At 33.4% G+C, this 21,364-nt stretch overlaps 1 protein-coding gene across 8 annotated transcripts in view; it reads left to right on the top strand.

The window, feature by feature from the left end:
* CPEB2 (cytoplasmic polyadenylation element binding protein 2) overlaps positions 1–21,364 on the top strand; it is a 56,507-nt gene that overhangs the window by 8,121 nt on the left and 27,022 nt on the right. For all 8 annotated transcript variants that reach the window (XM_058300897.2, XM_058300893.2, XM_058300880.2 and 5 more), the window contains 2 exons: positions 5,616–5,706; positions 17,595–17,645. In XM_058300897.2, the coding sequence (XP_058156880.1) occupies positions 5,616–5,706; positions 17,595–17,645 (142 nt within the window). The remainder of the gene's footprint in view (positions 1–5,615; positions 5,707–17,594; positions 17,646–21,364) is intronic.

Below are 21,364 nucleotides of genomic sequence, written 5' to 3'. Positions count from 1 at the left end.
ACAGAGGTCTTGGTTTCTTGGGGGCAAGATGAGGCACCATGGTCCCTGGTACTATATCACCTCTCACCTGGTCTTAAAAGCAAAAAAAAAAATTGTTTTCTCTGTGTACCCTATGTTCATTATACATAATTGCTCATTATTTGCATCTTACCGTAAAAGGTGAAGTATTTGAAATTGAGGCTCTTAAAAAATTGCAGCAACTACCAACTGGAATTAACGTCTTAAATCATTGGGCATTTTCTCATTGGCAAAATTGAAATTATAGAAAATATTCAACATTTAAACATCAGGGTAAATATTTTCATTTATGATCCTTTTTCAACATATAAAACATTTTAATACTAAGGCTAATAAAGTTTAGTTAACAAATATGTTATTTAAGAACATTTAACTTTTTTGTTAAATTCTCAAACTGATTAGATCTAAAAAATATTACGTTGTAGAACTGAAGTGGTCTTAATTCTTTACTCAAATCTTTCAGGCCTCACTTATGCCAAGATCTGGACATGTAAGTCCAGAAAATGGTAAAAGGTAGTTTGATAATTGGTGTTACTTTGATTGTATGTAAAATTTCCTGGGTTGATATTTATTTTAAACACACTCTTGGCTTTTAAAGAAAAAACTGCAGATTAAGTTTTTTCAAAAAACGCAAACAAATTGTTATGCCTATTTTTGTCTTAAACATTTATTAGTTATCTCATTTTTTATGAATTTCTTTAGGGCTGAGAATTTATTTTTAAACAGTGGTTGCACAACTTTTTAAAAAAATTTTATTTAATTACTTACACTACTAATTACCCTTGCAAGAAATCATACTCAAAAGTGTGAATTCTAAATTAACCTTAAAATGGAATTTTCAATTATATGCAGTGTATTTATTCATTAATACTTGAATATTTAAATCAAATAATAAATATACTGTTAGCGGAGGTAATTATTAGTTCCATGTTTACATTTGTCACATCAGTTTCCTGTAGACAAAAGCAATGTCATACCTTTAAAACTGTAATATAGCACATGAAGCCTGTAAGTTACTTGTTGGCCAGTTCCCTCACAGGGGAATTATCAGCATATTAAATTATTGAATCTTGCTCTTACAGAAGTTCTGCCTACAGTGTTGGAGCAGGTCACATAAACTACCCTGAATTAGTTGAGGTATATCCCCCAGTCTTCAGTATCCAGGCTGTTTTGACAATATTTATGATAAATGATAATTTGGGGATCGCTCACAGAAAAATAACTTACTTGTAGGCTTTATTCATCTTATAGAAAAAGTAGTATATTGTAGCACACCAAGTGCAGTTTTTCATTTAATAAAGCATTTCTTAAATTGTGGTTCTTAGACAAGATGAACTTCAGGAACATTGACAGGCATAAAACCGTTACTGAAAATCAGAGAGAACAGGCTTTGGTTATAAATGTTTAGGTAATATATTGTTTCTTTTTATATGTCCTTGCCTGTGTTTAATTCTTTAATTGTGTTTATTACCTCAAGTATTTTTTTCTTGACTTTCCATTTTATTTAATTCTTGTGGGTACTAGAATAGGTCTGGCCATTTCTGGCTCATTACAAAATTTTAAAAACTTTTTCAGAATGATTGTTACAGCACTTTATTGAGATTCATAAATAATAAAGCAAGTTCAGGAAATATACATTCATTATGTATGTGGTAGTATTTTGATTACCCTTTATATGGGAGGCAAATACCAGACATTGGAGACACTGAGAATCTAACTGGATGAGTAAGTAGTATATATGTGACACAACTAGAGAATGATAAAAGTGGATATAAGATATTGTGCAACATGATGTAGTACAGCAGAGTAGCCCATTATCTGGTGTTAAATTCAACTTGGTACAGTAACAAGCATGTAATCAGGAAAGTATAACTGGTATTTACTTAAAATTGCCATTTTAAATATTTAAATATTAGCATAACTTTGTTCTAATTTAAGCTAAAAATTGGAGGACTAAACAAACACTAAAAACACAATAAAAGCCAATTCTCCTTAAGCAGAAGGATACATGTTCAGGTATCTGCTATATGCTCAACTATAGAGGACATAGGGTTTTTCTGTAATCCACTTCATTTTCAGGAAGAAAAGGTTCTTGACTACTTATTGTAAAATTCAGCAGGGTTTTGAAATATCAAAGCAAAAAAGCAATAGGCCACCAGAAATTTTCTTTGAATTAAGTTTGAGTTCCTTTTGTTGTACTGATGTTAATATTGTACATTGACTTCTTTATTTTTCACCTTTTAAAATCCTGTTCTTTTAGTTCAACCTCTTGAAGATTAGGACTCTTTTGAAGCTTCCATAAGTATTTGTAGCAAATATCTGGGATTATGAAAAACAAGAAAATAAATATTAGAAAATAAGAAAAGTCTAAGTAGTTGGAGTTTTTCAACCAATCTGTTCTGATAATAACAATATCTGATGGTTATTGCATGATTCTGTAATATCAGTCCTGAAAGCCCTTGAGTCTGTGCCAAGTAATTTTCATATTTTAAAATAGGTTAGAATTAAATTTCTGTGGAATCTCTTGGCTGTTTCAAATAGCCGTGTAGTAATTAATGTTAAGTTGCATTGTTAACAACTTTCCACGATTATTGATGCTAATCAATATTGATGTGCTCATGATTACTTTAAAATTGTCCTAAGACTTTTCCTTACTTTTTAAACCAATGGTTTAGAAAGTTTGCATGAACACGGATATTTCTTATATGTTATTTAAGAAGAATGCATAAATGTTAATGTTTTATATCCAGACTTGTTTTTTAGTTTTCCAGAAGTCGTATTTTAACCTTGCAGTTTACTTAGTAGCATCATCTTTGTCTTTTACATATGAAATTATAGGTTAAATTAAACACAGAAAGCAGTTTTGAGATGTCATGAGCTCTTTGCTCAAAAGACTGTTTTTGGTACTTCAAAAATCATGTGGATGAAGCTGATGGTTAATAAAGTTTAACTAAGCCAATAGTTTTTAAATAGCTTTACTGTTTTCTTTGCTAGAGTAAGGGCTTGGTTCTTGATGAAAAACTTGATATGGAAAGGAAAATAAGGGATCTTGTTAAGTGGCATCTCACTATTTCAGTTGGATATAGGCATTAAAGCTATTAATTCATGCAGCTTTTTCAAAAAATTCTCAGATTGATTAGATATAGTGGTACCTGATATTTATTAAATGTATCTTAAATATTTTTTCTCTCATTCTTTTAATATTATCTATGACTCACTGATGGTATATACAGAATTGATTTATTAATTGTATTGTGCTGTAGAGGAAGATCACATGCCTTGGGATGGAAGTAGAGATTAGCCCCCCCCATAAATAAAGGGAAATAAATGTTCGGATGGTGTTAATAGTCACCATTAATTTAGGTCATAGGTTAACTAAAGATGGAGCACAGTCCGTATCAGTTCAGAAATGATCAGCATAAGAAGATAACCCTGAACTGGAACATATTTTCTTTAGAAGAATTTAAGGTTAATATATCTAAAGTTTTTATAATATATTCTGTTTTAGAGCAGAAGAGATATAGCATAACCTCTGAGGTTTTATTTTTTTTGCTTAATTATATAAACATTAATTTCCATGATGCCATTTTATATTGTATCATTCTGGAACTTTGAAGATAAAACACTGTTCCACTGCGTGGTCAGAAATTCAGGTTGATAGCAAGGTTGCTTTGTATGTCAATCTGCAGATTGCTCCCTGCCGTTTGTGTGCTAGCAAGCCTTCCAGGGGATTCCAAAGCATGCTCAAGTTGACAGCAACTTAGTCTACAATACTGAACCTCACCCCCAGCTTTAAAAAGCTTACAGCTGGGGAGCAGATGTAGCTCAGTGGTTGAGTGCCTGCTTCCTATGTAGGAGGTCCTGGATTCAATCTCTGGTACCTCCTTAAAAAAAAAAAGGCTTACAACCTAACTTATATATCAACTAGAGTAGTTAAATGAGCATATTCTTTGGAAAGCTTCTTACATTTCTCTTCAACTTTCTAAAGATCTGGTTCTGAATCTTCTCTGGATTGTGGACCATGTTGAAAACCGATGAAAGCTATAAACCTTCAGAAAAAAATTACATAAACGTGTTTACAGAATGTTGCATATAAGGTCAGAGATGTCATAGTCCTTCAGATGCTCATGGACCCCAGATTAAGAATTTGTGGTCTAAAGTACCTAATTCTGGTTTCTGTGGGACTGCTTTTCCCCCATTTTCTTTTCTGATTCTTCCCTTCCCTTTTTCTGTGTTAATCGTTTTTTTTTTTTTGTTTTTTGTTTTTTTTTATTTTAAAATCTTTATTTTTTTTTTTTTAAATTTTATTATTGACTTTGTAATAATATTACATTAAAAATATATATGTGAGGTCCCATTCATCCCCACCCCCCCTCCCTCTCCCCCCCCAACAACACTCGTTCCCATCATCATGACATATCCATCGGATTTGGTAAGTACATCTTTGGGCACCTCTGCACCTCATAGACAATGGTCCACATCATGGTCCATGCTCGCCTCCATTCCATCCAGTGGACCCTGTGAGGATTTACAATGTCCGGTGTGTGTTAATCGTTTTTTGAAAGTTTAAAATATCATGCCCCCACCTCTCCCACTTCCCCATGCACAAATGTGTTTATACAAATACACATATAAACAGCATTGAAAAGGTGGGATTTGGCTCTGATGTATTTTGGAAAAGGCTCCCAGGTGTCCTGGGGGGGGCATGGCCCGGAGCTTGTTGTATTAATTCTCTATATATTTGCTCAGGTATGTTGTGCATGTGTTGAGCAGAATACAGTATCAATTTATTAGCATTAAAGAATCAAATTCCTTTCTTCTAGTAAGCAAGTTGAAGGATTTAAGACTCAACAAAGAAGACTTTTAACTACACAAAAGACACTGACTTAGCCCTACTTTGGAGTAGGAGATTTAGTGAGATGAGGATACTTTCACCCTTTCCTGCCCTAGCTACCTTTTTTGTGAGATAGGAGGGGTGGGGAGTCTTAGAAATGCAGAGACCAATATGTGAGCCTTGGAGAGTGGGATTTGAATATATACTCTCTATATGAGTCTTTGTTCTGATATTAGTTTTTCATGTTGTTTTGTTTTTACTTTATAAGGTGTCTATGCATTCATTATTGTGAAAATCAATTCAGACTGCTAATCAAGCAACACATGATGTTTGATAGATGTTTAAAGTATGGTGCAATTACGGAATTAAGTTCTTTATACCCAAATATTTATTTTTGTGCCAGTACAAGTTTAGAAGTTAAACTGAAGATGCTTTCTTTATGTATAACATTTTATGAATCTAAGTTGAGAATGGTAATAGAAATGATTTTATTGTCTTGCTTAAATATGAACCAGTGAAATTAGATTGCTTTTGATCTGAGATTTTAGAAATAAATTGATTATATTGTCCTCTAATACAAGAGAGATTGTAGCTCATGAGATCCTTAGTTGTTGGTATTGTCTTGGGATGCAAACTGATTAGTAATATTTTATTAATCAGATGTCCTATTTACTTTATGTAAGAAGATTTAGACTGTATTTTTGTAATAGCTTTTTGTGAAATTTGCATTGATTACATTAAGAGTCTTTTTCTTTTCTTACAGGATCGAAGTAGAATGTATGACAGTTTGAACATGCACTCTTTGGAAAATTCCCTTATTGATATTATGAGAGCAGAGCATGATCCTCTTAAGGGTAGGTGACATTTTTCAAAAAAAAATTTTATCTACCAGTTTGTCTGAAAATGTGCCCTCAGTAGCATCCATGGCACCTATAATTTCTATTATAAATTTGTTAATAAGAATCTCTTTTTTGTAAAATTCAATACCTTTTTCTTTGTAGATTAGTTTTATGTTCACTTATACAGAGGAAAAAAAATAAACCCAGCTCTTTTGACTGCTTATAATTTGAGAAAAATCCACAGATCATATATCTACAGTTTACCAAAGGATGAAGAATAAATTTATAAATATATCCTATAAACATTCTCTTAGAAGTCTTATCAAATACATACGTATTTAAAAATATTCCTTTGAATACTTGCATTCACAATTTGCGGTGGTTCAACCCAAAGTCCTCTTAGAATTATCCTAGAATCATTTTTTTCTACTGACATAGGGTTCTGAAAAGGGATATTTTATAGTAGCATCTCTGATGTGGAGATAGCACTTCATAAAAACTAGGCAAATTAGGGAAAATAATCAGCCTACTGATTTTATAATAAGTCCTCACTATTAGCAGTATCTGGAAATAATTCCATTAATACACTTACTTATGTTTGTACATGTTCTGTTTATAAATGAAAAAAAAAACTTCTAATTACCTTGTGTTTCTGTATACAATATATACTATGTCCTTTATATTAACAGTGAAAATCTCTAGCAAACTGCATGAGCTTGAGTGATGAAAGATTATGTTAATCATTGCTATATAGCAAGTGAACCTAAAATGTGCAGCTTGAAACAACCTTAAACATTTATCTTCTGTGTATCAGAATTAGGCAGCAGCCTAACTGGTTGGTACTGGCTCAGAATTGCTCATTGAATCACACTGTAGATTACTTTTAAAGTTTCTAAGTTTTTAATTCTGTAAAGCCAAGTAAGAATTTTTTATAAGATTTAGCCTATAAGCTCCAGAACTTTGGTGTTGCCTGCAAAGGAGTGACTTGGGACCAAGTTGATAAAACTGATCAGATTTCTAACCACTTTTGTTTTGTTTCTGTATTTTACTTGTAAAACAGTTTCTTGTCTTTCTAATTCACTTATCTTAAAGAGCTTGTGGTGCTCTAGGGAGCATTAGTGTGCAACGGTAATTCTCCTTACAAAGTAATGAAGTTATACCCTCTTTTTTTTGGCTCTAACCAAAATTGGCCTAGTGTTTTGAATATCTTTTTAATGGGGTCTTATACTTTTTCACTGTTATGCTGATAGTTTTGGTGGAACTTGTCATGGATCCACTGTTTAAAAACAAACACTAATCTTTTATGATTAAGAAGAATTTCTCTCTTTTTATATTTATGGCAGTTCTAGAAAGAGAAAATTCTTAGAAATCATAAGACAGGATAAAGTCAATATCATTAACTGTTACCGGTGAATAATGAAAAGAATTTCAGTGTTGTTTTTCCCAATCTTCTTTAAAAAGGCCTTTTGAAAATGAGAGAAAATATTCTCTCCTGTGCTACTGATTAACAGTTTTTCTTTTATTAGTCTTTAGTATAATAAAAGTAGAGGAAACTTAAGAGAATTTTGAAAAAGGAGATGAAAGGAGCATTAGGCTAAGAGAAAATAATTTTTAGAAAAATTCAAGCAAATTAAAAATTCTTTTATAGCAAAAATTATCTTTGGCTGTGCTTTGAGAGGTGGCAAGGTAAAGAATGTGTCCCACCACCAGCTTTAGGGAATTACCATGGTGGCAAATCTCTGCTTCTAATTGGAGCGGATTATGTTCCACGTTTGTTGTGGCAGGAGAAATAAAAGTGAAAAAAGAAGATAAAAATTTGAGAATCCTACTACAATAAAGAGACAAGACTGATATTTCTGCAAATTGTCATCACATTCTTGTTCAAAATTATCTTGATACATAAGTGCTGCCACTTAAAATTTTTTCCTCTTTTTCTTACTAGTGCAAACTCTGCTGCCTTCTGGGATACCATGCTGTATGTTTTCTTCCTTCCCCCACTCTTATCATTACACTTTTCCCTGGGGATGATTCCCAGCAGAATCTACTAAGGCAAGATTGTGGCAAATGGAAGAAACCAACCTGGGTTGGTTTCTTTCGAATTAGTGCCCCCTTATTTCCATTCCTTATCTTTAAGGCAGCTTGTTGGCTTCTATCGTCTCTTCGATCTCCTCTTATCAGATCTCTTCTCATCATTTTCTTTCAGAAGTCCCTGTAACATATTTAATACAAGAAAGTTACTTTTTCCTAAAAACGAGATGTCTTGTTTTATCCTTTTTTTTAGCAGCTGTTCTTTTGATCTTTGTTGTGAGATTAATGAAAAAGGAAAAGGGAGTTGGAAGATAAATATTTAAAATAAATTTCTTGTTTCCATTTATATTAATGATGAAAATTAGAGAACTGTGAATTTGGGTGATGAAAGATTATGTTAGTTATCCATTGCTGCATAACTACTTACCCTAAAACTTAGGAGTTTACAATAAGAATAAATATTTATTATCTCACACAGTTTCTGTGGATCCAAATTTGGGAGCAAGTCAACTGGTTGATTCTGGCTTAGGAACTTTCATAAGGTTATAGTCAAAATGGTGGGTAGGGCTTGCAGTCATCTTAAGTCTTGACTGGGGCTAGAAGATTCTCTTTCAAAATGGTTAGTGCTGGCTCTTGCCAGGACTCAGACCCTTACCACATGGACCTCTCTATAAGACTGCTGGAGTGTCCTTCCAGTATGGTTGTTGGCTTCCCCTAGAGCAAGTGATTAGCTCAAGGCTAATAACTCCAATGTCTTTTTATAACCTAGGCTCAGGAGTCTCACACCATCATTTGCGCAGCAAACTTCTAGTTACTTAGGTCAGCCATATTAAATTTGGGAGGGGTCCTCTACTCAGGGAATGTGAATATTAGCAGGCAGGGATCAGTGGAAAATACCATGGAGGCTGGCTACCACAGAGGTGAAAGGCAGAGCTATAATTTGCAGTCAGTTCTACTGTAAGTCTAAAACAGAAACTCGTCAAAGTTAGGAGTTAAGTGTTAGTAGGAAAAAAGCAATCAAACAGATCTCTGGAATCCAAAGGAAGTGAGCAGTATGTTTCAGGCCTGACTTATTTCCATTTCTCTAGTCCCCAGTAGTTCTTACAGGTTAATAGGGAACCTTCACTGTTCAATATTAGGTTTTTTTATGACCTAGCATAGCAGGTTGAGTTGGTTCAGTTTTGTTGAAGTTGAATAGGCATGGAGTGATGGCAACTGAAGATGAAACTCTGAGTGCACTCTGTTTTCCCATAAAGTGTCTGCTTTTGTACCAGCAACATCCTGGCTCTACGTTGTGTAACACACACATGGTCTCTGCCCTTGTGGAATATATAATCTCCTGGGAAAAGAGGGCCAGAACGTATACAAATAAACACATTATACATATAATAACAGTGTGAGAAATACTGTGAAGGGAGATTATGGGTGCTAAGGGAAATAATAATTGGGGTAAGATACCTAATTTAGATGTAGAGTAAAGGAAACTGAGCATTAGCAGCACAATGATGGAAAAAATGTTGGGGGAAGCATCAGCTAGACCACCCAAGAGGCCAACATGTACAACATCATGTAAGAGGAACGAATGCCAGTCCTGGCCTCGCTTGCTTTAGGGCTGCGGGTGTTGATTGGGTGGAACACTGCTTGGTCAGCACTAGAGAGTGTCTGCTGCGGTCTGGATCATGAACACTAACATACTATTTTATGTTTTCCTTACTGTGAGTGGCACTGGTCAGCCTGTTTTATTTATTCTGTAATGACTTCTCTCCACTCACATTCTATTTTCTGATTACTGCTTTGATTCTTGGAAAATATTTTGCTTTTCAAAGGAAGAACAAACATGGATTCTTTTAATGGTTAAAGCAAATCTAATGCTTTACCAAATGCAGTTTTGTAATTTTTCAGTTTTATATTTGTGTTACCAATTTTAAATAACCTGTGATCTTTTTATGTATGTGGAGGTCAGTACATTCTTCTTTAAACAAAAGAACAAAACAGTGATTATTGTTGAGCTCTCCTCCTTCCCTCCCCCCCAATAATTTGTAAAAAGGTCTTACTGTGTAAGCATTTTTGCCAAAAATGACTCCCTCTACCCCCCCCCCCAAGTATAAAGGCAAAAAGAAATTTAATTTCAGCTCATAAATTTGATTTGAATAATGCAGTTTTTTATCTAATAGCTCTTGGGAGGCTCTATATCTGTAGGTCATAATGCCTTTGCCTAATGCCTTTGCCAGTGTTCCCTCAAGTAAAGGGAATTCAGGAAAAAGGATTTGAGGTATGATTTTATGCCAACAAATGTTTAGAAATAAATGCCTTTAAACTTTACTACATATTTTTGTACATCTAATATCATTTTTTTACTGACCTCTAAACTCCTATTTTCTAAGACTCCTAAAATTAAAGAAGCTCAGTTTATTTCAAGGACTTTAACCCCTGACATAATAAGGAATTAGTACTGTACAGTGCTGGTGCTTGTGGTAGTACCAAACTCTTGCCTATTTTCTCCACATTTCCCTCTGGTTCTTTTTACCTAGCCTTAGTAGAAGATTGCAGTACAAAGTCATGCAAAATTATTTGCTTAAATTTCTAAAGCCTCTGGTGTGAAAACTCAGTTTGAAAACTCAAAAACATTTCAGCTGGACAGGGTTTTTCAAACTCTAGAGTGTATAACAATTACCTTGAGAGCACATTAAACACATAGATTTTAGGGCCCCACCGCCAGAGACTTAACGGAAACTCTGGTATAGTGGAGCAAGATCGAAGGCAATTTATGAAAACTCATTAACAGTTTAATGACATTTGTTAAAATGAAGCAAAGTGAAAATAAAACGAATACCAATGATATATATACCTGCCACAGCAGTTACAGCACCTCCTCTTGTTCACTCTGATGGAGAGAGGGATGGATAGCTCAGAATTGAGTTTGCTTTTCCTCTGCCACTTGCTTTTCCTAGAGTCAGAATTTTTACATTGCTCAAAAAATGTGTAGAAGAAAATCACATGAATTAGAATGTCTTTTTAAAAAAATTGAGTGTGGCTTTGACTTTTAAAATAAAAACATTTTCTCTTATTTTAACTTTACATATGCTTTCCCCTTTACTTCACTGAATTCTTTTTTTTTTCTTTTCCTATAGGCCACTGGCTATTTGATAAGAAGAAAAAAAAATCATTTTTGGATTAAATTACTTTTATAGAGAAGTCATATATTTCTTATTACATACATTCTGACTTTAAGATATAATTACTCACTCTTAGAATATTTGTGATATCTTAATACCTTACCCTTCAACTGCTTGGAATTCAGTTCATCTTTATTGAAAGTACATTTTATAAGAGCTTAATAACTTTGGTCATTAATGAGAATATCTGCAGTATGAGAATATCTATAAATTGAAAAAAAATATGAAAATGTGGTTTAAAAAGTTCTTGCTTTAGAAAACTTACTTGAAAGATGGTATCATAGGTAGAGATTTTAAAATTTATTTTTCAGTAGTTGTCTTAATTAGCAACTATATTATTAAATTTGAGAATGTAATTGAGTTATTATTTCTTCCAAGCATCTTTGAATTTTTAGCTAAATTAATTTGAATTTCGACAGACTCCAATTTCTTTTTTTTCTTTTTTTTTTTTTTTAAACTAAAACACGTCAGACAGGAGCTACAAAGAATTGTCTGAAAATCACATTTACTTATTTAGGGCATGTATGTACTGAACTGAAAACCTGTTATTCACCACAAAACATCGTTCTCATGACTTTAAAAGTACTTATAACTCTTATTTATTTATTTATTTTATTTTGAGAGGGAAAAGCTCTTATTTTTAAATAGAATATGAAATAAAAGTGAGTACTTGGGATATAATGCCTATGAATTGTATTTACTTATGGTATTTGTGGAGTATCTGAGAATCTTTTCTGCAGTTTTCCCTCCAGAGTACCTGGTTTTGTCTTTTTAAAATGTTTTTCTTATACAAAGAGTTGTGTGTGTTCATTCAAGAAAATTTAGAAAAACTGGGGAAAAAACAATTAAAACCATCAATAGTCCCATAAACTAAATAACCACAATTGATATCTGATATTTTGGTATATAATTCGTCTGTGTGTGTGTATGTATATAAATTCCCTTGTCAGCTTCTTACATTTTCCGTAAAGCTTCTCTGATACCCCTCGTCAAGAATAGAGTACTTTGTTAAAACTTCTTACAGAATCATATTCCTTTTAAAAAGAATACCTTTCTCCGCTAATTATTTTAGATTCAGTATTTTTGTTTTGTTTTGTTCTCACATATGTTTCACACAAAACAATATGGGAACTTTGACCACATTTGCTTTTTTGTGCTTTATTTTATATATATATATTTTAAAGATTTATTTTTTATTTCTCTCCCCTTTCCACCCCCCAGTTGTCTGCTCTGTGTCCATTCGCTGTGTGTTCTTCTGTGACCGCTTCTATCCTTATCAGTGGCACCAGGAATCTGTGTTTCTTCTTGTTGCATCATCTTGTTGTGTCAGCTCTCTGTGTGTGCGGCACCATTCTTGGGCAGGCTGCACTTTCTTTTGCACTGGGCAGCTCTCCTTACGGGGTGCGCTCCTTACATGTGGGGCTCTCCAACGCGGGGGACACCCCTGCGCAGCATGGCACCCCTTGCACGCATCAGCACTGTGCACAGGCCAGCTCCAGACGGGTCAAGGAGGTCTGGGATTTGCAGAGTTCCCATATGCCCCACTTTATACTTAACAACTTTCCTTATTATTAACACTTTCCATTAGTGTGGTATGCCTTTGTTACAATTGGTAAAACAATATTATTATAATTATAGTGTTAATTGTAGTGCATAGTTTATATTAGAGTTTACTGTTTGTGTTTTACAAGTCTATGGTTTTTAAAATGTTTATTCTGCTTACATATGTACAACCTAAAATTTCCTTTTATAACCACATTCAAATATACAATTCCAGTGGTGTTAATTAACGTTGACAATGTTGTGCTAGGCAGGATGGTCTGTGAAGACATCCCCTGAATATCTAAAAGAAGGGCTGCAAACTTTGGGTTATATCTGGGGTAAATGAACTTCAAGGAATGAGATGAAGAAATACAGATACTGAAATGGGAATATGCCTGACATGTTTGAGGAACAGGAAAGAGGCCAGTAATAGCTAGAATGATAGAGGATACTTATTCTCAGTATGATGGGAAACCATGGAGGGTTTTGAGCAGTAATTCAACATGATCCAACTCTGTTATTTAAAATGATCACACTGTCTCCTTAAAGGGAAATAAACTATAGGAAGACAAGATAAGGCAGGTAGAATAGTTAGGCTGTTCTGGCAGTCAACAGAGATATTATTGGATTGGGCTAGGGAAACAGTGGTTGGAATAATGAAAAGTTGTCAAATTTGCATATATTTAGTAATAGGGCTGCCAGGATTTGTTGACAGATTAGACATGCAGTGAGAGAACAAAGTTGACCCAAGGTTTTTAGATGAGTGCCCAGATAGAAGATGGGTACCATACACTAACCTGGAAAAATATTAGGTTGAGGTAGAGGGGTTTCAGTTGGAGATGTGAGAGTCATCTACTGATAGATGATATATAAAGTTATAGCAGTCAGTAAAATCACCTAGAGGTCAGTGTAGAAAGAGAAGCCAAGTCCAAGGATTGAACATTGGGCACTTCAGCATTAAAAGTTGAGAAGAGGAAGAGGACACAGCAAGGGAGACTAAGAAGTAGTATCTCATGATAGAGGCTGAGAACCAAGAGAGTATGCATTCATAAGTGAGTCGGGGCAATTCCTCAAATGGTGTTCTTATTACTAGAGATTTTTTAGTTTGGGGAAAAAATATGAATAGTCTTTAACATAAATTAAGGCTTTGTTGAGTGTTTCTCACTGGTAATTACCTGTAAAAGTGATAAATTGATTGTAGTTGTCATATTTCTTAGTGTTTTTAGTTGAATGAATATATATCTGAAGTGGCTAACAAGAATTAAGACCTTTTTATCTATACATATATATGTATATGTTATAAAATGACTACAATTTTTATAGAGTAATGCAACTGATTTTTAAAATCCTGTTGGTTCTCTATTCACTGATACTTATATATATATTATTCCAAATTCTATAAAATTCATATAAAAGGAAAAATACCACAGAGGTGTTATATACCCGATATGTAGATATAAATTAAAACATCATGAAATTGTTATACTTTATCATGTTTTCACGTAAAATAAATAAGCAATAGCCTGGTATCTAAAATTAAATTTGCCCAAATTATTACTTGAAGACTTTATTTTTATTTGTAAGGATTAGGTTTTTATGGGAGCAATAGAAAACTCCAAAAAGCTTATACAGGATAGAAGCTTTATCTTTCTTACATAATGCAAATACTCCTAGGGAGATTTGGTGATGGATCTAGGTTCCTTCTGTCTTGTTCTACTATCCTCAACACCCATCTTCCACCTTGTGGTCTAATATGGCTGCTTACAGTTTAGCCATCATGACTTGCATTCCAGCCAGCAGGAACAAAGAATGGGAAGGGGAAGGCCTCCCTTTTAAGGATACTTCCCAGAATTGCGCTTCTGTTATATCCCGTTGACCAGATCTTAGTCACATGGCACAGGGGAAAGCTGAGAAATGTCATTTTTTACTCTAGGTAGACCTGTGCCTTTCTAACCTGGGAGTCCTATTCCTGACAGGAACAGATAGAGATACGCTGCTATCAGTCTCTGTACCATAAACCTTTTAGACAATAGGGAAAAATTGGTTTCATATCACTATACTTTTTCTCTATCTTAAAGTAAAAGTTATCTAATATACTGTGTAATCATTTCGTCAATTTCTTTAATGGATGATTTTTTTCAGTTGCCCACCTTACATGCCTTTTTCTATAGGAAGTCATCAACATGTAATGATTAAGAATATGGAGCCATGCCTAGGCTCATATCTGCTGGAGCTACCTGCCAGTAGTGTGATGTTAGGCAAATAATTTAACCTTTTGTGACATGGTGTCTTCATCTTAAAATAATAATAGTACCTATCTCATGGGATTATTGCAAGGATTAAATAATTGGTTGTAAAGAGCTCAGAAAAGTACCTGGCACAAAGTAATCCCTTACATGTTAGTTATTACCCTCAGTTGGCAAGTTTTTAGTGAAAGTACTTTTAATACTATCTAAAGCAAAACATAACTAAGAGTTAACTTATAAAGATGTATTAATATTTTCACTGTGATGGAAAAGTAATTGCATACTTTTAAAAAATGAGTATATTTGCATCTTTCATTTTCTGATATTTTATTATATTGAGAGTTTTTACTCTTTGGGGAACTACAGTATTTTGGAATATATGGACAAATAGATCTTCATTTGCAAATAGGTGTTCTTGTTTTGGACTTTCCACGTATGGCATACCTGTAAGTCAATTCAGAGTTAAGATGCCAAAACACTATTAGCAGTGAAAATATCTTGTTACCCATGTCTTGGGATAAATAAAGTGAACAATAAACCTATTAGAGGATAATTATGTAGCAGTCAAAAGTTGAGTGTCTTTCAAGGAGGAAATAGGCTGAAGGCTGAAGGGTTTGCTCAATTTACTTTTCCAGGAAGTCTTACCTGAATCCCTAGACTTGGTTAAATACTCCGTGGTGGGTTTTTTGTTTTGTTTATATACCATACTTTAGATCGCTCATTTTGCACTTAGCAGAATTTTGTTCAAGTTTTGTATTTGTGTCTCTCTTCCCCAATCACATAAACAGAGACCGTATCTTATTTGTGTGTACCCTCAGCATTGTGTGTACACAATCTCAGCATGGAGGACTTTTAATCAACTGATTATACTAAACAGCAGTATAGGAGCCATTTTCATAGGAGTTTTTGGTTTTTAAATCTCAAGTCAAAAATAACAGTAATTTTTTCATGGTCCTAAATTGTTCTCTAAATTTAGTTCTGCCACAAGATGCTTAGAAATTGACTTATTTCTCCCAAAAGTTGTAATACTTCAGACAAAGTAATACTCCATTTTATTGAAATCTAGTTTGGGAGAGCTGGACTTACAGCTCCTGCTATTTTATGCCTTTCCTTTTTTCTCGCTTCATACTAAGGCATCACAACAGTACACTTATATTTTTTTAGTATATGGCAACTTTAAGAGGTCACTTAATTATGTCATGCTGTTTGAAACTCAGGAGTAAATAAGAGGTAGTAAAGTGTCTTTTTATTTTTTATTTATTTTTTATTTATTTCTCCTCACCTCCTCCCCCCCCCGCATTGTCTGCTCTCTGTGTCCATTTACTGTGGTGTATTCTTCTGTGTCCACCTGCATTGTTGTCAGGGGCACCAGGAATCTGTGTCTCTTTTTGTTGCATGATCTTGCTGTGTCAGCTCTCTGTGTGTGCTGTGCCACTCCTGGGCAGGCTGCACTATTTTTTGCGCGGGGCAGCTCTTGGACACCCCTGCATTGGCAAGGCACTCCTTGCGCACCTTAGGCGGACGCTCCATCAGTTGAGCCAAATCTGCTTCCCAGTAAAGTGTCTTTTTAAAGAACCATGCCACATATTTAACTATGTTGTATCTGAAAACAAAATACAGTAGTTTAGATGAAGTCTCTCTCCCCCCTCCCCTGTGTGTGTGTGTGCATGTGTACATATGTAGAGGTATATGTATATATATGTTTGTGTGTGTGTTTATTTTAAGGTCAAAGTTGGATTATGTTTGCCTTTACTCTCTTGTATTAGTAGATGATCAAATCCTTGAACTTCATAATTAAAGCAAAAGCCAACAGAAACTGTCTTGCCTGGGATATTTGGATGCAATGAAGAGCCCTTGAGTATAGAGTATTTGCAAAGCTTGTAAAGGTAGCTGCACTTGAATCTGTACTGCATAGGAAATCCATTCAAATTTTTATTGGTCACCCTTTGATGACAATGCATTGTATGCTGTCATAATATCTTCTGTGCTGAAAGTTGCTGAAATGCAACCCCAAAAACTTAATGTTTAGCAGTTTTCCAAGTAGATTTTAATGCACCTTTCTAATAGTCCATCAGAGATGTATGCAAAAGAAGAATCCTACATTTAATGAGTTAAAAGTCATGGTCATCCTCACTGTTGGTGTTTAGTCAAACAAATATTATGGTGTAAAAATGCTTAATAAGATACCTATTATCTTCTGCACAACAATATGTACTTCTGTCATCTAGTGTACCATTCAATACATGCAAAACTTCTGAGTAAAGAATGACTCAGGGGAAATACTATGCTTTTAAGCTTTAATATTTTCATTTTTCATATATTTGCTTTCAAATCATTTATAGACTTTGATCAAATTAACTTTCCAGTAATGTTTATAGTAATACATTTAAGATGTTTTCATTAAACTTTAATATATACAACTATATAAAACCCATAGAATTAAATGACAAGTTATGATAAAACCTTTTCTGCTAAATTTTTAATTTTTATATTTTAGTCGTTTTCAATTTAGGAACATGAATTCCTTTTCTTCCAGTTTTACATTTTATTTTTTGAAAAAAATAGACCTATAGGGAATATTACAAACAGCTTTTCAATAAATTTTAAAAATTCACATCACATTAAAGTTTGAAAGACTAGGATACCTATATTGCTTTTTTCATTTTAAAAAACAGACTTTTTTTGTTGGCACTGCTCCCAAATCACATTGTGATCTTATGATTTAGGAACTAAGGTTAACTATTTGTGTTTTGTTTTGAACTTGAGTCAGTGACATATTTAATTAATATACCTTGAGTTAAACTTTGATGCTTTTGTTCTTAAAAGAGATACTGTGTTCAATAATTCACTTTTAGGCTTTTTCAAAGAGATTCATAATTCTCAAACTTTCCTTTCCTGTCTTTTCATAAAGGTCGATTGAGCTATCCACATCCAGGGACTGACAATCTGTTGATGTTAAATGGTAAGTTTTATAAAGCATTTTATTTTTCCAATTGATTTATATCTATAAAGACAATCAGATACATGTTTCTCTGAACATCCCCTATATACACAATTTAGTCATTTTATAAGTATAAAATAAAACTACAACTATTCCTATATAGAAAGCAGAACTAGAAGTTTAGTATATCCTAGCTGGGCACAGTAGCCATTGAAGTAATTTGTTACAGTATGATTTAATCCAGTGGTCATAGACTTGAGAGAGGCAGTCTTGAGTCTGAATATTGACTTTCCAGTTTATGTTACATTCTTGGTCAAGTAACTTAATTTCAGTGAGCCTCTATTTTCTTGTTTGTGAAATGTGAATAACAATCTCAAAGTTTATTTTGAGAATTAAGTGAAATGTTTACAAACTGCATAGAAACTAATTAGTAATAACACTTGTGTTTATATATAACTAAGAAATATACTGGTGAATCTATAAATATGTTGGTCATACTAACTTAAATTATTCTAGAAAGTTTATATAATGAATAAGTTTATATAATGAATAAGTTCACCACAGTCAGACTAATCTTTTGTTGAAGTCTCCTCCTCCTCCTTTTCCTTTTCCTTCCTCTTCCTTCTCTTGAATAAGTACAACAGAGATTGTGGGAGTAGAGATGAAGAATTAAAATATTCTTCAAAAAAAGTATTTTTAAATCTGAGCATACATGGGGAGAGGGAAGTAGGAAGAGGAAAGAATAGAGTAGAGATAATATTTACTTGAAAAAATTGCAGTATCATTAGAATGGGTTGGTTCTTGTAGTTCAACTAAAGCTTTGTTGAAAGAAGATGGCAGTGAGATTGAGGAACAAAGGCTAAAGAGGCCAATGTACAGCCAGACTATATGAGCTAATATAAAGCCCATAGTGAGCTAATATAAAGCCCATAGTGACAGAAAGATGAAAATAAAGTCCAGGCTACCTCAGAGATTGTCAGGGTAGAAAGGATTTTTGGACTTAGAGAAAAGTTGAAGAAGTCAGGTGAGGTGACTGATATTTTAATCATTCTTTGACTATTTTGTACTAAGTTGCCCATGCATTCTAGCATAGTTTGTGCACTAGGTTATCTAATTAGTGAGGATCTTTAAGGAGGGTTAGAGGTGTAATTGTTAAGGTACTAACACTGGGGACAGACTGAGCACTTAGACAGAGACCTTGTCCAGGCCAGACCTTATGGCAATCCAATAGGCCACATTTATGACTTCAGCAAATTATAGTGTTTACATATATTTTGACCAGAAAGTCATCAAAAATTGCTTCCCTGGGCATCTTCTTTCAGCTTTTTTTTCTACCATGGAAGAAAAAAAGACTTTTCATGTAGCTGGACTCTGAACTCTAAATCTATGAGTAAATACGATATTGCAATTACGTTTTATAAAACTGAAAATAGTTTATAAACTTAGTTATTCTTTTAGCTTGACTTAGAAAATAATGTTAGGTTTAGGTACCAATAACTTATTTATATATTGATCCTAATTTCCTTAAATTTGTATTCTATGTGGTAAATAAAGATCATTTACGTTTCTATTTTAACTTTCAAATAAGCAATTTAATTGAAAGTTTTGAATTCAAGTATGTTTCACATATTCTTTTAAAATCCATTTGAAAGAAAGTACTCCATGAGAAAATTTGTTAGAGCATTTATAGATATTTTTAGATTACTGAATGGATAATAAGCTGGGATGATCCAGAAGTCTATGTAATAAAACATGTCAATTATTTATAAACAAAGCACGGTAGCCATACTTCTCCAACTTAGGTATTTGGTTACACTAGTCATTATTGGGCTAACTGATGATTTCATCATTTGCCAAAATTCCTTTTTGAACAATCTAAATGGTAGGTTGAAAAGATTTTCATCATATAGTAGACACAAAAATATTTTATTTCAGGCAAGAGTTGCATCTTGTAGACAAACCTGTGTTTTTATTATGTGCACACTCTTAGTAATTTGCCACTTGAGGCCATGTGCATACTCAGAACAGAAAGCCAACCTGGAAATTCTGAACACTTCCTGGTGAGAGACTAGGGGAGTAGAAAATAATGAAATTAGAACATCAGGCTGTGTTTAGGGTAATAACAGAGGCAATTTGATCCAAAGAGAAAAAATAGTCCTTTTAATCACTTAGCAGGCATGTTGCCTAAGAGGGGTAGCAAGAATCAGAAAATGAATATATTGGGGGAGGTGGGTAAGGAAGTATTTGAATATTAAATATTTAAATTATTTTAGTAGACATCAATATTATTGAAGAAAGAACTTAGGCAAAGAAGGGCACTAAAAAGGGGGAATTTTTCTTAAGCTACTTTTTAACTACACATAATTCAACAATATTCTTTGCATATTATCTCCCTGGGAAAGAGGAGGATTAAGTGATATTAGTACAAGGTCTAGCCTCTACTAAATATTTGTTCAGTTGTATCACCTTATTAAAGTATGTTATAGCACATAGACCTTTAAATTATTAAAGTTTTTAATAATTTTAATTTTTTAAATAATTAAATTATTTAAATTATTCACGGTTTTTTTGTTTGTTTCTTGATTTTTGTTTTTTTTTAGTACATCAAGATACCACTCATTTTTAGGAACTTGGTTAACTAAGTTGTTTTACTTAACCAACAAGTATAGCTAATATTATTGACTTCTGAAAATCAGTATTTAGTAATAAATTAAATATTAGTAATATTTGTGGTAGGTTAGCAGTATTTCATAGTGGTTGGTACCACAGACTCTAGAGTTGGATTAACTGAGTTCAAATCCTACTCTGCTATTTCTAGCTATTCACCTACCCTCACTTTGAATCAGTTCTTCATGTTTAAATCAGAACCCTCCTTGGAGGATTCTTGTGAGGACTGAGTGACTTCATTCACATAAAATATTTGACAATGCTTAGCAATAAATTTAAGCTACTAAGGTGGAGATGATGATGATGAACAGTGACAACAGTGAGTGACAATGCAAGGGTGAATAAATGAAGGAAATGAATTTTTTTACTTTGGAGGATATAAAATCAAAAGACACAAGTGATGTCTTCAACTATTTGAAGACTGTTTATAGTAAACAAAGAAGGCTTACTTTCTGTTCTTACAGAAAACCAAACTAGAACCATTTGGTGGGAGCTATTATAGGGACAAAATTTAGGTCTTGGAGGCAGTGTTTCCTAAAGTGGTGGGGTACATTTGCCCTTTATGATACCCAAATGACTTTTGATGGTGCACATATAAGCATTAAAATAAATGCATGACTGTAACAATTAAAGAACTTTTCTTAGAAAATATGTAACTGGCAGAAATTTGTGATGTTACAGTGATGCTAGCCTTGAGACCATTTAATAAATATATATATAATCATTGTTACACAGATATGGCAAACACTGTAAATATTTTTATTCTACTGTACCAACATTAGTTAGCTGTTACGTATGGTTTGGCTTTTAATTATTTCTTATACTAGGAATAAACAGTGGATAAAGGTCAAGAAGTTAGTCAAATTAGATAAAGGTGAATTTCCTCTGACAAATCATTAATTCTGAGCTCTTGTTTACTCACATATAAGGAAAGAGGTATAATACTAGACCTGTATTTTTCATAAAGTTGTATAGATATAAGAAAACATTTTAAGACAATTCTTAAAATGCCAGAGAAATGGAACTACAACAGGTTCCTACATCTGAACCAACCATATTCCTAAAAAAGTTGA

Source organism: Dasypus novemcinctus, chromosome 1, assembly GCF_030445035.2.
Source record: "Dasypus novemcinctus isolate mDasNov1 chromosome 1, mDasNov1.1.hap2, whole genome shotgun sequence".
NCBI classification, from domain to species: Eukaryota; Metazoa; Chordata; class Mammalia; order Cingulata; family Dasypodidae; genus Dasypus; species Dasypus novemcinctus.
Note: the sequence above shows the minus strand (reverse complement) of the source record. Positions and strands in the feature narration are given on the sequence as shown.